The sequence below is a fragment of the Stegodyphus dumicola genome, chromosome 4 (assembly GCF_044657685.1).
Source record: "Stegodyphus dumicola isolate Sdum_Otavi_A_Nest chromosome 4, ASM4465768v1".
In the NCBI taxonomy this organism is placed as follows: domain Eukaryota; kingdom Metazoa; phylum Arthropoda; class Arachnida; order Araneae; family Eresidae; genus Stegodyphus; species Stegodyphus dumicola.
The window spans coordinates 18,862,975-18,882,102 of record NC_140771.1 but is presented as its reverse complement, the minus strand read 5'-3'; the positions used below and the strand labels follow the sequence as shown (position 1 = coordinate 18,882,102).

Genomic DNA, 19,128 nt, shown 5'->3' with positions numbered 1-19,128 from the left:
GATAGTGCTGACCATTTTATTTGACTGTTTTGATATTGTGCCTCAGGAACTTTCATAAGCTGGCTAAATTGTTAAAAAAATTGTATGATTTGTGGCATTGTGGGAAGCAGTTCATTGAAAATTATCTGAATTTGTGGTGATGGACTCTGCATTAATAATGCACCTGATTGCAGTGCTTTTGCCGTTTGTGAAATTTTGTCCCCAAATGCAGAAAAAATATGACTCTGCAAGCTCCATATTTACGTGATATGGATTACATGATCGGATTCTGATTTATAAAAGGAGGCTTGAGGTAAAACTTATGGAGGTTTCTGTTGCTCTAATTCTTTTCAGTGTAGTAGATAACACTGAAGCAAAATATTGATTTAATGCAATTGAAATGCACAGCAGGTATATATATCACCTTCAAAGCTATGTAGATGAAGCCAACTGTGCTTAAACAGTCAAACTGGTCTTCCTTAGTATCCATACACTTCTGCCATTACTATGCCAATGACTGGATAATTTAGTGAAAGAAGTCGGGAATGTGTAATGCAAAGTTGTTAGCTGCATGCTCTGGACCTCTTCGTCATCAGTGAATATTTTTTGACTAAAAATTGGTTTAAGTTGATGAAAGAAGCTGTTAATTGAGATTCATACTGTAGTTCATTAAGAGTCTGTATAGATACTGGAGTGGATAGTTTCATGTAATAAGGAGGGAGCCATGTGTGTTGATTGTGTGTTAATGTGGCATTTCACGGGGTTTAGTGCTATAATTCACTATGATCATTTTGCCCTTGTGAAGTATAGTAGTATGGTAAATTATTCTAATAGTAAACCATCACAAAATCAGAAATATCTTTTATTTAGATGGAAGGGTTATATTGGAAGATGCTGTAGTGGTTGTTCATGATTAACCCTTGTGAATAATCATTTGTGATCATCATGGTAAACACAATTTTCATCATATGTGAAATTTCTTTCAATTTTCCCTTTAGCTAAGGGAGATTGGCTACTTTCAAATGTCATGCCTATTTGCTTGGTGTTAACTCTTCATCTTACTGATAACCTGAAGGTACTGAACAATTGTGGTGAGCCGTTTAACTTTCTCTGCAGTAGCATGAAACATTTTGCTCTGGATCAGCTTCTATAGTATTTTTGAGGAACTTATTTGAATCTGAGAATGATCGTTGGCCACAAGGCTCAGTTTCAGGTATCATATTGCCAATATGAAATTTCATACACTATCAGCATATGGTGCATCCAGTTAGCCATTCCTTGGGCAACTATGATGCTAATATTTCAATTTAAACTCATAGTGTAAATATATTCATAATTATGTCTTTTGTGTGGGCCATTATGAGAACTCTTGTTTAACATAATCTTACTTATTTGTTTCTTTGTATCTCAACGTATTCTGCAAATTTATTGTGATGCTGTTACACTGTTCGTGGCCCAGAGACTGTGCTTGCATCATATCTGTAATCTGACATTTCAATTTTCCCAGCCCAATATATAAGTATTTTCTGAAGTGATCTAAAAATTTATTATTCATTTCTTAAAAGTTGTTTAAACAAAATATAGATTTCATTTTCCTGTATGTTTTGCTTTGATGGTTTCAGTTTGTGTTGTGTAAAATAGTAAGGTCCATTTATAAATATTGACTGAAATTTTGTGCATGTATGAAAAATGACATGGGATTAGAATGATATTCCACTACATGTTAACAGGAAAGAAAATCTGAGAATAATATGTAGATTATGATCTGGAGCTGATGCGGTTGGTCTGATGGGAGCAGGAAAATAGTTCAAAGATGCTTAGAATATAAAGCTGGTGATGGTTGAAAAAGTATATTTACAAAAAGCAATTAATTGAATATACATTTTATTTTATAATTCAAATATAAAAAACAGTTAAAACATGAGTATTAAAAAATTGAACAATCTGAGTAATACAAAATATATGAAAAAAAGAATGTATGGTCACAAAATATGCCAGCTGTTGCATAAGAAAAGAGAAGGAAAAAATTAATCCTGAATAAACATTAAATGTTAATTGTATTAATTGCTATATTTAAATTGAAGCACTTGTTGTTTAAAATAATACTTGTGAATTTCTAATATAAAATAAATATTAATTTTAATAAAATGCAACATTTTAAAAAGAAATTATATTAAAATTATTTATGAATGCATAAATAATAAAGTTATTTGCAAAGCTATACCTCAATCGCTTGTTAAATTTTAAACAATATTATTAAAACCTACATAATGCAACAGACCAAGACAAAGATTGAATATGTTAAGAAGGAAAAAAAAGAAACGAGACATTTTAAATATGCAAAATTAAAAAAAAAAAAAAGTAAAACATAATACATTAATTTTTTAAGGAAAAATTCACTTGCTTGTCTTAGATCATTAATTATGCTATCATTTTATATTAACCCAAGAAATCTGCTTTATAATTCATCAGCAAAAGTGTCTTTAAATGAGATTGCATTTGTTTCTAACAGCTATTTTGCATTAGATTTAAATTGAGAGAATTTTAAACCTTGTTTCTGAAAATATAACAAAAAGTTATAAAACACTATTGTAAAATTAGGTTAAATATTTCTCCAAATGAAACTTTACTCAAGATTGAAATTTTTTAAAATTCAGATTTAAATCCTGTTATGAGTTCAAATAATGTTGTATAAATAATGTGAAATAACCTGAATACGTCCTCCTGCTTTAAATTTCAGTCATTCTCTTTTGAATTAATTCTGTTCTAATAAATCAAATAAAGCCTGCATCAAATACATACTGTTATTTTCTATCATAAGTTTTAGTCTGCAAATTTAATATTATTAGTGAAATAACTTCCACTTCTGAAAAAAAGGTTTATCTGACGACAATAATATTAATGTTTAAAACCCTATCTTAACCAACCTATGGAATTCAAACCAAACTATAATTTCACTATTATTAACCTAATGTTTTTTATAATTTGTACTATCTTCCCATGTTTGCCTCAGCGTTTCATTATATAGTCTAATTTATTATATATAGCATTTTCATTATATAACTAGCTGTTTCTAGTTGTAATGTTGTTCATGTGAATTTGTGTTGTGCATTGCAAATTAATGTATGTTATGTAAAACCTGTATGCAAATTGTTGAACTGCAGTGCATCTATTCTGCTGCTTATACAGTACAAAGTCCGTAAACCGGACTCGTTGGGACTTCGGCGATTCCGGATTAAGGGTTTTCCTGGATTATAGATCGTCAATTTAAATCTGGTAAGATGGCATGCAGAAATTATACAATTAAAAATATTAAACCGTAATTTATGAAATAAAGAGCAATTATGATCTAAAGGGTACCAAAATTTAAAAAAAAAAAAGAGCTTAATATTTGTTTACTTTTAAACATTTCTCTCAATGATGTGTATATGAGCCAATTTTCCTTAGAAAGTCCTCCACAAAGGCATCCCTCCCCTTAGGCAGATAGCCCTCGAGGCTTTGCCATAACTACACACACACAAACAAACAATTTCTTTCAATGTAAGTTGTTTGCTTCGTTTTTTGTGCTAAACACGCATGAGTATTATTAAACGCGCATGTGTAAACGCATTTACGTGCATGAAGAGAAATTATGATCTAAAGGGTATCAAAATTTACACCAAAAAGCTTAATATTTGTTTATTTTATTAAAAATTTCTTTCCAATATAAGTTGTTTGCTTTGTTTTTGGTGCTAAACGTGCATGCGTAAACTCATTACATGCATGAAGAGAAATTATCTAAAGGGTATCAAAATTTGCAAAAAAAAAGCTTAGTATTTGTTTACTTTATTAAACATTTCTTTCAATGTAAGTTGTTTAAGTTGCTTTATTTTTTTTGTGCTAAACATGCATGCGTAAACGCATTACGTGCATGCGTAAAGCATACAAAAAAGAAAAGTTAGTGGCTTTGAGGTCCGGATTGTAGATCATTTTGGATAATGGACGTCCGGATTACGTATTTTATACTGTATTGCTGTGTTGTGTTCATTGATCGCAAGAATCCAGGATCATCTGTTTTATATTTTCATCATTTAATTAAAATTGTAAAATATTACATAAAATTTTATATTCTTATGCACTTCATTAATAAACTGCAATAAAAAAATTTTTTAGGGCTTGGAAGAGCTGGTTGCTGGTCGTACATTTTCTGGTCCTGTTATTATCAGTTCTCCAAGGGAGAGGATACCAGTTTCAGATGACAATGGGAACAGAGATTGAAAGAATACCTTGAAACCATGATGTGAACATAAATTGCAATTGGTCTGGGTAAACAAGACTGTTAGTAAATGCTGAAAGTGGAAACTGATTACTGGAGATGTGCTGGAGAGCCTTAATTGGGAATTCGATTTCTTTTTAAACATTCCAATTATAGTGACAACTTATTTGGTACTGGCAGCTTGAAATAAAGCAGAACTTTGACATAAAACTATTCTTGTGGACACTAATAGAACACAGTAAAACAAAATGCATAGAATCCAGTAATTCTGAGTTATATATAAAACTGCATTTAAAAAGCACAAAAAAAGAACTTTTTTATTTATGGTAAATTATCACAAAGGTGGTTAATTAGAAAATTTTATTAATTATCTACATCAAATCCAAACTTCAAATTGTGTGTTAGTATGTGGAACAAAGAGTGCAAACTTAAACTTGAGTGATATGGCAGAAATCACTGCATGTATTTGTATTGTAAATTACTTAAATTATTTTACTTACTGCTGTTTATTCTGCATTTTTTCCTCTTTCAGTTGCCCTTTTATTATGAAGAACTCAAATTTTTATGTATATTAATAGTTGTGTATAAATTACTTCCACAATTACATTTTTTATTTCAGAATTCAGACATTATGAATTAACACATCTGTGATTAGAATCGTGTGTTTAAAATGTAATTTGAATTAATTTCATAAATTTAATTAATATTGTAACAAATTTTTATTTTGTTACTGTAAAACTAGGCTAATATGTGGCAGTTTTTAGACAGTCTGGTTATAGAGTTCCTTAAAATCTTGAGCTTTAATATTTGAAATCAAAGAGCTCACTGTATGCATTTGTCTGCATTCTGATTCTTATCTTTTTGAGTTTGAGTTATAAGTATTTCACATTCAAAATGTTTTCACTTTTAGTTTAATATATTTTTTTAAATGTGATTTTAATTCGATGTACTTAAAATGCTTTTAAAGTTGTACTTCTTGTAAAATCAAAATATTATATAACTTTGTTACTGAGTTTTGTTTTATAGTTTTAAGAATTTTACCTGTATTTATTGATTATTTCAAAATTTTGTACAGTAAATTAATCGATGTAAATGACTGTACATCACTCTTGTTTGCTGCACTTTTTAAACTTTGCAAAAAGAGATTATTTTTTTAAAGATATTTTTATACTTGTATGTTAAATGTGACTTTTAGAAATGAATGGATGTTTTTTCTAAAAAATAATAAAAAAAATCTGTAATAAATGTTCCAAATAAATATATTTTAAGGAATATTTTCTCTCTCTCTCTTTAAAAAAAAACTTGAATTTCTAAATGACATACATATTTGTATCGGTTTAACCATTTCTAGCATCATTTTTTGTGCTACACTTAAAAATTTTCTAATTTGTTATGTTTATATTTTATGTAAGAAATTTACAAGGACTGTTAAAATATTCACGGATTGAGGTATATTAGGCTAGGTGTGCAGAAACAGTTTTCTGATTGTTAGTCATGAAAATAGCTTATACAGTCAAAAGTCGTTAATCCGGACACCCATAATTCGGAATGATCTATAATCCGGACCTCAAAGCTAAAAACTTTCTGCGCATGCGCATAGGCATTTACGCGTGCGCGTAAGACCTCTTACGACTGCGCATTTGCGTGTGCGCAAGCGCAGAATACGTTTTTGCGTGCGCGTTTTATGTATAACGGACGGTATAAGCTAAAATTATCTAATTATCTAAATCAGTTAATGTTGATGATTGCATTGTTCCTTAATTTTCGAATTGGATCCAGCTTATTATTTTTTGCAGACTTTAAGAGCAATACTATAAAAGTAAACTTGAACTTTCGATTATGTCAAATAGAATTTTAGATTCTGTAGCTCCCAAAGGATCGTTTTGTTTGATGGGCAACGAAGTATGTTTCGATGCCTGTCAAACAAAAAGTGGAATTGCTGCAAAAAATGGATAAAGACATGAAGAATGTGACAGAGAGGTTAGTGAAAACGAAAAAATTTCGATTGACAAGTTAGTCGGTATTCTCGGCACAGCAATTAACGGGACTTGAACAGCGGAACTTTGTAACTGAACAAAAAATTATGTCTGTTTATAGAATTAAAGAGAAAGTATTATCATATAAAACGAAGCAACTTAAACAACTTACATTGAAAGAAATGTTTAATAAAGTAAACAAATAAATATTAAGCTTTTTTTTGTAAATTTTGATACCCTTTAGATCATAATTGTTCTTTATTTCATAAATTACGGTTTCATATTTTTAATTTTAGAATTTCTGCATGCCATCTTACGCGATTTAAACTGATGATCTATAATCCGGAAAAATCGATAATCCGGAATCGCCGAAGTCCCGACAAGTCTGGATTAACGACTTTTGACTGTATTATATTTTTTTGTTAACCCATTTATTTGTTTATATCCATTTATTTATAAGAGTTGAACTGCAGTATGGCTTACAATCGCAAATGAGAAAATGTTTCTTCTGGATAATGCTAGATAACGTATGGCATGATAGACTATGGAAGCATTGGTGAAATTAATGAGCAGTTTACAATCTTAATTTTCTGTATATCCCAGATCTTCTAGAAAATTAACATAAACCAGGAAAGGAAAGTTCTCAAAGTGTACTTGAATATGAGCCAGTTTTCCATTAAGGTGTTTCTATGGATTTCCACTATGGATTTTCAAAGGTTAAAAGTACTTTCCATGAAGGCATCCTTACTCTTGAGGAGGTAGTCCTTGTATGCTTTACCATAATCCAGATAATCTAATTGGGCACAATTTGAAATTTGTCTCCTAAACCTGTATTTTTTAGCCTTTCATGTATGCAATAAGTTTCAAGATTTACTAACACATAAAAATATACTCATTTCTTCTTCTCTGCAAGAATTTAATTGAGAAAGCTTCACTATCCTGTTAAACATTATCCTATTGCTTAGAAAATAATTGCAGTTTTTAGCAGTAGTATGGGGTATAAATATTTTGCATTTCTGTCAAATTTCAATTAAGCAATAAATAAATAAATAAATAAATAAATAAAATAAAAGTAATGTAGATTGCAGAAAACAAAGTACTGAAATTTCCTGGTGCCATGATTTAAAGTAAAAGTCTTCATCTAACACAAATTACTTGAAATATATAGCTAACAAATGTAGCAGAAGATACCAGGACACAAACATGAAAGAGTTACCTTCGTACAGAATCTGTGTCTGTAACAAAACACATCTTTATATAAAATATATCAAAAAGGAAATAATGGCAAGCCAGCTGTGCTTTCATTCAAAGAATCACTACAGCCAAATGTAATATCAATAAATAAACATATAAAAAATGAGTGTAGAAAGTAGATTGAGAAATAAAACTTCTTAAAGTATTGTCTGTTAACTATTTTCTTTAAACCCATTCCATTTCAAGTACGTCCAAGTGGTCGAAAGCACGAAAGAAGTACCTGGCAACACAGCTCTATCTTGTTAGAAAATTAAGTCGTATGTTATAACTGTTTGAAATATTACCGTTTGTCTCGCAACGGTAATACGTGATCCACAGCTTATTACACATGTACTTCCTGATTAATGAAAATAGACTAAAGGAGCACTGTGGGTTTTTGAGCCCTGTCTGTCCGTTTTTTCATCTGCAGCAAAGGTAAATGTGCGTCTCTATTGAAATCCAATTAGCTATATTTTTTTATATTTTTGTACTATAAAAGTAACTGCAAAATATATCAAAATATATTGTCAAATATCAAAATATAATTTTAGAACATAATTGACACATGATTCTTATAGTATTTGTTCTTTATTAATATATAGAAAGGTGCGTGTAATAATTTATAATTTTTAAATGAAAATGCTAAAAATTACATTTTTGATAATATTTGATACTACTGCATTATACTATTCAGTGTTAATTTGCAAATGCTAAAATTAAGCATAATGTGTTAAAATTGAAATTGTTAAAATTATTAAAATTTCAAATAACATTGCAATTCTAAGAAGCATAATGCATGAATTGCAAACTTTTTTATAATTTTTTTATTATATTTCTTGTATTTTCGAAGCAAAATCCTCAATAATTGCGTTTTTCTTGCCTTTTTCGAAGCGAAATTGGCAGCAACGTTGTAGCTTAATTTATGTTCTATAGAAAAAACAGCCATTTTTGAAAGATTTTTTTTAACTGTAGAAACATATTTAAACGCTTTTTTATTATTTTATGTTCTTTACACCCTAATAATAACTGACAAGTTTTAAGGCGTTATTAAGGCAGTTTTCAAATCTGCATACATTTGAACTATTTTATGTTTCTGTATTAGTTGAAAGGACTAATCTACTTTAGTGACCAGAATATTACAACAAATGCAATAATGGAGTGTCTAAAACTAGATATTTCTGATGAAATTAGAGAATTTACATCATTTACATATTTAAATCTTAAATTATCAGATGCTTCTTTTAAAATACCTAAATCCAATGTTATTGATTAAAGTTTTAACTAGTTATATTAAAAAAGCTGGATACAATCTCTCTTATTTTTCATATTTGCATTTAAATTGTGAGATTAAAATAACCATTTCTTTTATTTCCTCTGTGAAAAATATTTTTAAATGTATTCTTTTATCAATTGATTATTAAAAGTCTAATTTATTAACCTTTTTCTTCAATTTCTTTAAATTCTGTTGGTATATTTATATTCATCTTGAAGAAAAATTTTCAGGTATATCAAGAATATTTTCTCTTTTTTTTTTTAGTCCAAAGGGTTTTTTTAGTCCTGAAGGTCTATTTTTTTTGCGATTTTGCATAGATTCACTACAAACGGGGAATCACTTTTCAAACCGTTGCCACAAAGTATTATCGCTCTGTGGTATATTTGAAGAAATTAAATAATGAAAAATCCATTTCTCGCATTGTGATAAAACAACGGTACATAGAACTATCGAATTTTGAATGACGTAATCCTCCAACGTATATGAGCATGTGGAACACCAAATTTGAAATTTGTTTTATTATCAATTTCCTATTTTGTAAAACTTTAACGAATTTTTGATTAACGAACTCAAGGATTTCAAACCGAACAAAGGCAATGTTGTAAAAAAAATAATAATAATAAAAATGATAATAATAATCTCCAGTGCGCGAGTCTTTGTATCGGAAATTCTATTGATAAGCTCATTTTAAAACTATTTTGGGATATTGCTGTTGAACTGAATTTTATGGTTTAAGTGCAAAGAACATGATACTTTTAATAAATAAATGTAACATATAAAATGTTAAAAAAACGCCCTTTGGACGTAATTTAAAATCAAACCTTTCAGATTTTTTTTTCAGAAAAAAAGAAAATCTTTTTATCACATTTGTTTTATTTAATATGATAAAGCAACTTGTTGTTGCTTAATAGAAGTAATGCTTTCGCGGAGTAAGTTCTAAGGAAACTCTTTGTATTCATATCCAACACGAAAATTTTCATTCACCCTCACCTTCATCCAAATGGAACTGGGTTCAAGCTGTCTGTATTCAGCGGCCTTATCTACTCCGCTACGGGAGGAACAAAGTCTTTGAATATAATTATTTCCTGAGAGCTTTAGTTGTCAGATGTTACTACTGATGTTTTTTTCTTATATAAATTATGTATAAATGTCTCTTTTGATTAAAACTTTAATAAAAAAACATTTTATTTTAATTTGTATTACAGGTAGCTTTTCAGAACAATATTTGTTACTATTAATGCTTATGATATTAGCGATATTTTGGGGAGATTGTGTTGTACTATTTGCAGAAATTGGCGTTTTCTGATCTCTAATAATACAGGGTAACCAAAAAAGTTCTAGGCATTTTGAACAGTCGGAAAGAAAAAGTCATAAAACAAATAATAATCAGCGCTGTCCTCAAAGTAATCACCATCGGCATCAAGTGCTTTTTGCCAACGAGCGGCGAGCTGTGCGATTCTATCGAGGTAAAACTCAGGAGTCTTGGATGCAAAGAAGTCCATGAGGGCATTTTCGAGGTCTGGCCGGTTGTTGAAGGATTTCCCACGAAGATTGTTGTCCAGAGAAGGGAAAGGGTGGTAGTCTGTTGGCGCAAGGTCTGGAGAGTATGGTGAATGGGGTAGTGCCTCCCAGCCCATTCGCTGGATGGTGTCCCTGGCCTTCCAAACCACATGCGGCCTCTCATTGTCATGGAGAGAGAGAGAGAATGGAGGACGTGGGCACTATCCCTTTACCAAATGGTTAATCAATATAGCACCACGTCCACCACTATCTAATGTATCCCTTCAAAGTGCATAATGCCACCTGAAAAGTGTTCAACGTGCACGACAAGACATACAAAATAACGTTAGAGTTACAGATTAATATTCAAGATACATTACTGATGCAAATATGACTGATGCAGAACTGATACAAGGCTGATATAGTACTGATATTAATACTCATTAATACTGCTACAGTACTAATTCACTGGTATAACATTGATTGTCAATACTAATTAAATGAGAATGATTTTGCACAAGTCGATAAATAAATCCATGAAATAATACGCTACAAAGACTCAAAATATTGCGAATTAAAATATCACAGATCAGTGTTCTACTTGAAATATAACTGATACACTACTGATGCAAGGCTGATATAATACTGACACAATATTTTACTGATGTAAGACTGTTATATTGCTCATGCAATATGCATATACAATACTTTACTGATATTAATACTCATATGTTACTTTAATGGTATTAATTCTCATACAATACTGATTAATTGTAAATGGGAATGATTTTGTACAAGTCGGTAAATAAAACCACTGAATTGCACGTTACGAAGACTCAAGCTATTGTGAATTAACACATGAACATATGCATTATCGACACATTACTGGTATATTAGCTGATGCAAATATGACTGGTAAACTACTGATATAATACTGATACACCGATGCAATACTCATATACGACTGTTACATTACTGATACTCGTACAATACAATATTGAACTGTTACAGTATTGATACATTACTTTACCAGTATTAATAGTGACACAATACTGATTAATATTGGTACAATATTTTGCTGATGTAAGCAATATTTTCAAAATATTACTGATACAAATTTGCATATAATCCATACGGAGCATACGTTTATGGCAGCAGGAGAATTTACGCTGTCTGACATAAGTCCATGCCCAGCGCAGACAGTTCGTCCATTAAATTGACAACCTTTGTAATCGGATATCTCTGCTTTATGATAAATTTGCAGAAGGCCTGCCTGTTGGTACTTGGCAGCTGAATATGAAGATCAGTTGTCAATGGAGAAGTGGTCAGGTAATGCTCTGGGGACCCAATATCTCCGCAGCAGCAGAACCCAGTATGGCTGAGTCTGCGTTTTGCAAAATATTGCGGAAATGGACCATGGCCAGTGATAAATCGAACGAGCTGAGGGTTGGAAATGATACGGTCAGTGTCCACATACGCTATGTAATACTACGTTCGTCGACCGGTTGAGCCCTGGTCCCATTCTTCTTGCCGCCGTCCAATGGCATTTAATCTCGGGCATTTCTTTAGATAAGGAATAGGCCATGGGATATTGACTTGAGTATCTGCATTGCCTGAAGCTGCCTCTTTGACTAGACTGTCTGCCGTTTCATTTCCGTAATGCCCAGCATGGTCTTTGATCCACTCAAATTTAAGCTGATGGGGGGGGGGAATGCTCTCTTAGATCATGCTGAATGTTTTGGATGATGGGAGATGGATGGCTTCATTGTCATGGAGGAGGCACACACCCTTACGATTGACCAGTGCTGGCTCTTTATGCATCAGTGCCTGATGCACACATTCCAAGTGCTGCGAGTACAAGCCTGCCGTGATGGTTTGGCTCACTGGCAGGAGCTCATAGTGCATCGCTTGGCGACTACAGATACAGAGCATGATCTTGCGTGGATGTGTGAAGCACAGGGTCCCGTGGTGAGAACCAATGTCTGGAATGCCTGGGTGTTTCATACTGAACCCACGTTTCACTGCTGGTGAGTACTAGATCAAATATGAATGCATTGGGGTGCCGAGTAAGCAATGACAAACTTTCAGCTATACACTGTTGCTTGTTTGCACCGGACAGTGAGTGGGATACCCACTTGCTCAGCTTGTATGCCTTTCCTATGCGGTGTAGATGGAGTTTGATCGTTTCATCAGATACCTGGAATTGTGCAGGTATCTGATGTGACATGTGAAAGCTCATCACATGTTTGGCTACTTGTCACTCTCTGTGGCTGCTCACAGGGCCTCATCATCCAGTGCTTGTGAATGATCGTTGCGTGGCGCATTACTAAGAGACATATTCCCTGAACTGAACTTCTGGAACCATTGCCTAGCAATTCGTTCGTTAACGGCGTCATCCCCAAAGGCTTGGCAAAATCGATGACTTGATTCTGCTGATGATAGGCTCACTTTAAAATCGTACAGCAAACAACTCCGAACGAGCGCTTTTGATGCGTCCATTTAAATCAGTCGCTGTGTGAATTATGTTTGAAGTTTGAACTTTGTGGCTATACTGGCTTTCAGCAGGGAAATTTTATCCTGCTCTTGCCAGTTCCTGATGTAATCCCATATATGACCTGACAGTGAATATTTCTGAAGGGAAGTTTCTTTCGTGAAGATGAACTTTGCGGTGAATATATTTGAAGTACAGATGCAAGGTGCTTTTATACTCTTTGTCAATGTCCGGACTCCCATCCTAACCACTTCATCGCCAGGTTTCATGACTATTTTTATGTTGGGGTTCACTCTTCCAATGTCATATCAGAAACGGCAAGAACTTTTTGGCCACCTTGTATCAAGTATCTGAGAATTTAAAATGTCAATTAATATTACGGATATTTTTTCATAAATCATGTATGAATTTCTCTTTTGATTACAATATTAACAAAGAAAACCTTTTATTTTAAACCTTTGTATTACAGCTGAGTTTTCAGAAAAATGTTTTTTTCTACTAATACTTACAATAATAGCGATTTTTTTTGGGGGGGGGAGATTCTACTGTAGTATTTGCAAAATTCTGCGTTTTGCAATCTCTGATAATATCAATTATGTTACATTTGCTGGAAAGTTTTTCATTACTTCCTTCACAACAAAATTCAGAAAATGAACTTGTTCATTTAGTTCTTTGAGTTTCAAAAATTCTAGAAAAGTCAGCCAAAAAAAAAAAAAAAAAAAAAAAGATACCTTAAATTACCCCTTAATAAGTAAAATAAAATATAATATGGATCAGTCATTTGTAAATCACTGATTAATGCTTAAAGAAATAGCAGACTTAACAATAATTGCATTTACTTACCAAAAACATCAAAAGGATGGCATCCCAAATGCCGTTAAGAGGGGGACACTGACATTAATTGGTAAGGGGAAAATAAACGGGTGCGTTAGGGATCATAATAGGAGATATATTGTAAAAGAAAAGTGTTTTTAGGTCTCATTCAGTATCAGTATATCTGGAATAAAAACCTGAATGGAGCTACAGAGTTCTCCTCTGTTCCTCAATGCAAATCAGTAATGTAATCAGTACCAGAATGCAAACAAATTATACAGGATGCGAAAAGTTTTGAAGTGCTCTTTTATGTATTATTAAATAGTTTAATAATATTAGTATGCATTTTATTATTAATAACATGTACATTCTTTAATTGCAAATTAAATTATCAAATGAATTTAATGATTATATTTATTTGCTTATTAACATTTCATTATTTTCATCTAGGAATTTCCTTCCCCCCCCCGAGCAATACATACATGTAAGATACGAGGCTGAAAAGCATTGCTATAAATAAATAATCCAATCTAATTCCCATACCTGCCAACCTCTAAAGATAAAAATTCAGAAGATTTCTCCCCCAAATTCAGAAGAACACAAAGAATTACTATCATGCTTTGATATTAAAAAAATAACAATTTATACAAATAGAAAAAAGAAAATTGTACTTACATTAGTAAATCTCAATTAAGTAGTAACTAAAAAATTTATTAGGAAACATAAAACAAGAACTTCATGTTACACAAAAAAATTATTGCAATGAATTTAGAGTGCATTTTTTGGCTTTAGCCAAAAATTCTTTGGAAAATTTCCTGTCATAACAATTAGTTTCCTCATAACATTTAGCAATTAAAATGCTTTCTAGAGTTTTGGGTGAAATTGAAGAACGAAACATAGTTTTGTTTTTCTTCACAACACTGAAGACTCTCTCGCACTCAGCATTACTATGTGGAATTACGAGAATAGCACATAAAACTCTTGCTAGTCTATACTTTGGTGATCCATCAGCTTTTTTTATTCTTTTTAAGGTACCAACGAGGACATCAAGTCTATCTTCTCCAGAACTGGCAAAGTCTTCAAACTGTGCAGCAGAAAATTGGTTCTGTAGTTCATCTAAAGCATCATTATGGCATTCATTTTCTTTGTTAACAAAAATGGAAATTTATCAATAAAAATAAACGAATCTTTTAAAAAGATTAATTTTCAATTTGTTTTAAATTTGTCACTTCAGCATTTAAAAGATGTTAAGTTGTTTCAACTCATTAATTACCAAGGAGGCAATATTTTCCCCCGTAGCGTCTCAATTTAACAATGGAAAACGCAAAAGATGAGTTTTCATTTCATTAGAAACATCACAGAAATATGTGACAACGATGGGGTAAAGCTTCCAATCGCTGTCGTTGCTGCCATCGATTGACACCGAAAATGCTGAATTCTGGAGTGCAGCTATCGTTTTACTTTGCGCATCGCAAGCAATTTCGTTCACAATAGAAGATGTTTTCGTGCGAGCACAAGCATATTTCTGAGCAATCTTGGAGTCGGGAAACATCCGTCTGAAAAGTTGACCGGCGTGATCGGCAGCGCTTAGCGGCACGTTATGTTCGATGAGGAATGCAGTAAACAAACACTCTGCCAAAATGACATCGGCATCCGAATTCGAAAAAAAATAATCCACTTTGACGTTGTCGAAGCCAAAGCATTAACTTCATGCTTTTTAGACTTAACATGCTTCACAATGTCGCTTCTTCGACCGTGACTTATTATGAAGTCACACACGCACACGTTGCAAAATGCATAGTTATTTCCTTTGAAGGATTCTTTAATTGTTGGAAATTCAGCTTTGTAGGCAGGCCGAAAATATTGAGAATACGTTTTTTTTTTAACTCATTTCATAACAACGACGTATTAAGAAAATTCGTAGCACGTGCAAACAAACAAACGAACAAAAAAAAAAAAAAAAAAAAAAAACAGAATGCGACAATCCACGCTAAAAAAATAATCTGGCGCCCACAAAGAAAAGAGTGGGAGAAACAAGTTCAGCGCATTGGATTGGCTGGTTAAGTGGCGAGTTGGGAGAAACCGCAGGTTACTGGATTCGAAGTAGTCGGTAGTTGGCGGTAAAACACGATGCAATTGGCGAAAAATTCTAAAATTTTGACAAAAATCACTAAAAACACTTGAAAAAGGAAAAAAATCGTAAAAAATGGATTACGATCGTAAAGACAAACGCCTTTTCGTAAAAGTTGACAGGTATGAATTCCAGTTGAACAGCATAAACTAGCACTAATTGTTTACGGAAAGTATCCTAGTTTTTGAAACGATTGGTATCTTCTAACATAAAATTAATTAATTAATCATCTTAAGAATGATTTTGTATGCTTATTTAATTGAATATGGCAAAGTATGAGAGTTTGGGCGAGGCATGGTTTCATGGAGAATTTTTCTAGGGAAAATGGATTCATATTTACATTGCCTTAAGGAAATCCACGAAAATGCTTACACACAGTGGTAGGCTGTAAGACAGCTCGTTTAATCTATTTGTTAAATTTGCATCTAATTCCCCCCCTTTTTTGGCTAGCTGATTCATTCAAAGGAAAATACATATTACTCACTGAACTTCGCACGTTAGTTGAGCAAGCTTTAAACCTGATGAATAGTACATTTCTGTGACAAAGAGAGCTTTCTGACTGCACAATCTATTTTACATTTACCAAGTTTATGCCGAATAAGTTTATTCCGCTGTTTTATGTCATTTATGCGATATTTTGTAAATATTTATATTCTTGCAAATTTAAATTACATTTTTTTAAAGATATTTTATTTTTATTCATAAATATTTGTATCTGCTATTTTTCTAAGAAGTGAAACATTTAGTTAGATTCTGATATTTTGTTTTCATAACACAAAGTATGAACCCTTTCTTAAAATTTTTATACCTCACTGTTGCTTACACCGCGAGTCCATTCAACCGATTTGAAACTAGGAATGAATTAACAAATCGATCTTTCCACTCATTGGTCTTATCGACTTGAATACAGTGAGCCTGAGTAATGAGGGAAATATCTGTCGTAAATATAAAAGCCATTATAAACGTATTACTAAATAATAATTTTAAAATATGACGTTCCTTTCAAAAGATTTTTTAATTAGAAATTTAAATATATATCTCGAAAATTACGAAGGGAATAACTTATATGTATTTGTAATTACGAGAATAAATATTTCTGTATGTATGCAATAGGGCTTGACAAATTTGGATACATAATTTTTTCTTCAAATAAATATTAGAGTTTATTAACTATCAGCTTCTCGTTGACTGTAGGCATCTATTCTCATCAGCAAATGATAACATCCTGGGTTCAAAAAAGCAGATCAACTGCTATTGAACTCTGAAGAGGGGTTTATTAGAGGGAAAATGGCAACTAACCCCTTCGAGCCGGGTAGCGAAAACGCGCGCTTATCGCTGAGGTCGGCAGTGTCTTACGCGAGCGTCTCTCCAGGGCTGGTGGCTTTTTTGCTACTAAGCCTAAATCCATGAAATTTCCGAAGTATCAACGCATTGTTTAATAATGCTCTATAGAGTATTTAAACGGCTTATGCTTTATAAATATTTTTATATATATACTTTAATTACCTCATTTCTTGTTTAAATGCATATTTTACACATTTTATTTTAATTACTCACCATTTTATGAATTTTAACATTATACATCTGAAAACTAAATATATTACTTAAAATTCTCTTTTCGTATGAAAAATTTGAAAACAGGGATCTACACACAGTCCTACGTTACATTCCTTGCACTCGTAATAACTCATTTCCCGTTTTGGAGGATTTTTCTGGGAATGTGAACAAACGAAGCATCGTCGTCTCATTTTCTTATCAGTCTCTTCTGAACAAAGTTTTGGAAAATGTCTTTCAGTTAATCTTTCAGAATCCATATCAGAATATCAGAATCAATATATGAAATATTTTGCATCATTTCTGCTATTTCATGCTCTGTTAAACATTTTCGACGCTTCGACATTGCAACGGTAAAAACAAAGAATTCACGTCTAACAAGATCTAATTATTTTCTAAAAACTGAACTGCAAACCGAAATACCCAACGCTTTAGAGCAAATAAAACTTCTCTACTTACAGTAAACAACTACCACGTGCAAATAAAGTGCGATTTAAAGAGACGTCATAAATCACGCCATTCGGAAACCTTTATTTCCCCGTTTGTTTATATAATCAAAAACACATGTATGCGAGTCATGCTTCTCTCATTTCGAGTAGAAGGTCTAATTTACATGTATCTGAAACCATATGGACATACGGTGCCATCTTGTGGCAGAAATTATAGTTTGAAAAACGTTCCAAAGTACTGGCACAAATACGTAACAGTCGGTAGAGAATGGAACAATCCTCTGGCACGCCTGCGTGTCGGCCGGTAGGTAAGTGCGTTCGTTGCTGGCACGTATACGTGACAGTCGGCGCGAAGGGGTTAAAATGAATTAAAATTCCCTTTAATTTTTTTAATTATTTACTATATTAATTTATTACTGATTACAATGGATTGGAATATCTGAATATTCAAAATATATATATATATAATGTTTGCGAGAATACAAAAATATTTTTTGGGAATGTGCTTTCTTATAGAATGCAAATGAATTGCTTTTACTCAATGAAAATTAAATTTGTTTGCTAATTAATCTGTTCTCTATTCAGCACTTTATTTCAGTAATCCGTATTAATGTGCCATTTTTTAAAAATTTAAATGCTTCAAGAATTATTAGAAAGGGACTTAATTCTCTTCTTATCCTTAAATTCTTCATTAATAAAACTGCATTTTCACCTATAATTATGTGAAATAATTCTCTAAATATTTTCACAGCAGAAAAAATACGACACATAAACGGCTTGGATATGGAATTAGCATTGAGATTCTCTTTATGATGAAGCTTACAAAAAGTCTACGAAGCAAAGTAATTTCGTAGAATATTTTATAACGCTCCATGATTAAATTGCCGTGAATTACACTTTATAAACGACATGTAAATATAATTTAATAATATAATGTGTTTGTGTATGTGTGGTTCACTAACAACCGAGCGGATTTTAATAAAACCACCATTGCCAAAGTAAACTGTTATGGCATAAAACCGATGAGCATTTGCTGTGGAGGAGCTCAGATAGTAACAGTAGATAGACAAGACAGAGTAGATAGACAAATCAGTGCTGGAGAATAATGAAATGCGAGGAATCTTATCACCCAGAATGAACTCCTTACTCTTTGGTACAGTTGTCTGTGTAACAGAGAAAAATAATTAGGTCTTGGTTTTGTTATTGCAGTAGATTCGAATATAATTCTACGAAAAAAGGATGATTTAATTTTTGATGGAATTATTTTATAACATAAGAGCCTCATGGTATTTTAGAGATTGTAATGCAGAGAAGAATAAGCACGAGAGGCTATTTAAAGCTTCGAAACTTGTTCTGCTAATGTGTGCGAATTGCGCTGATACCTGTTTGTTTCAGTATTATTAACATTTATTTTTCTGCTTGTAATTTTAACTAATAATGAGTTTGATAGTCTTGTTATTGTTTTGAAAATTTA

At 32.1% G+C, this 19,128-nt stretch overlaps 1 protein-coding gene across 6 annotated transcripts in view; it reads left to right on the top strand.

Moving 5' to 3' along the window:
• The window catches only part of mmy (UDP-N-acetylglucosamine pyrophosphorylase mmy), a 198,882-nt gene extending 191,272 nt beyond the window's left edge, over positions 1-7,610 (top strand). For all 6 annotated transcript variants that reach the window (XM_035354679.2, XM_035354682.2, XM_035354681.2 and 3 more), the window contains exon 11: positions 4,132-7,610. In XM_035354679.2, the coding sequence (XP_035210570.2) occupies positions 4,132-4,236 (105 nt within the window). In that variant the 3' untranslated portion in view covers positions 4,237-7,610. The remainder of the gene's footprint in view (positions 1-4,131) is intronic.
• Positions 7,611-19,128: the final 11,518 nt, after the last annotated feature.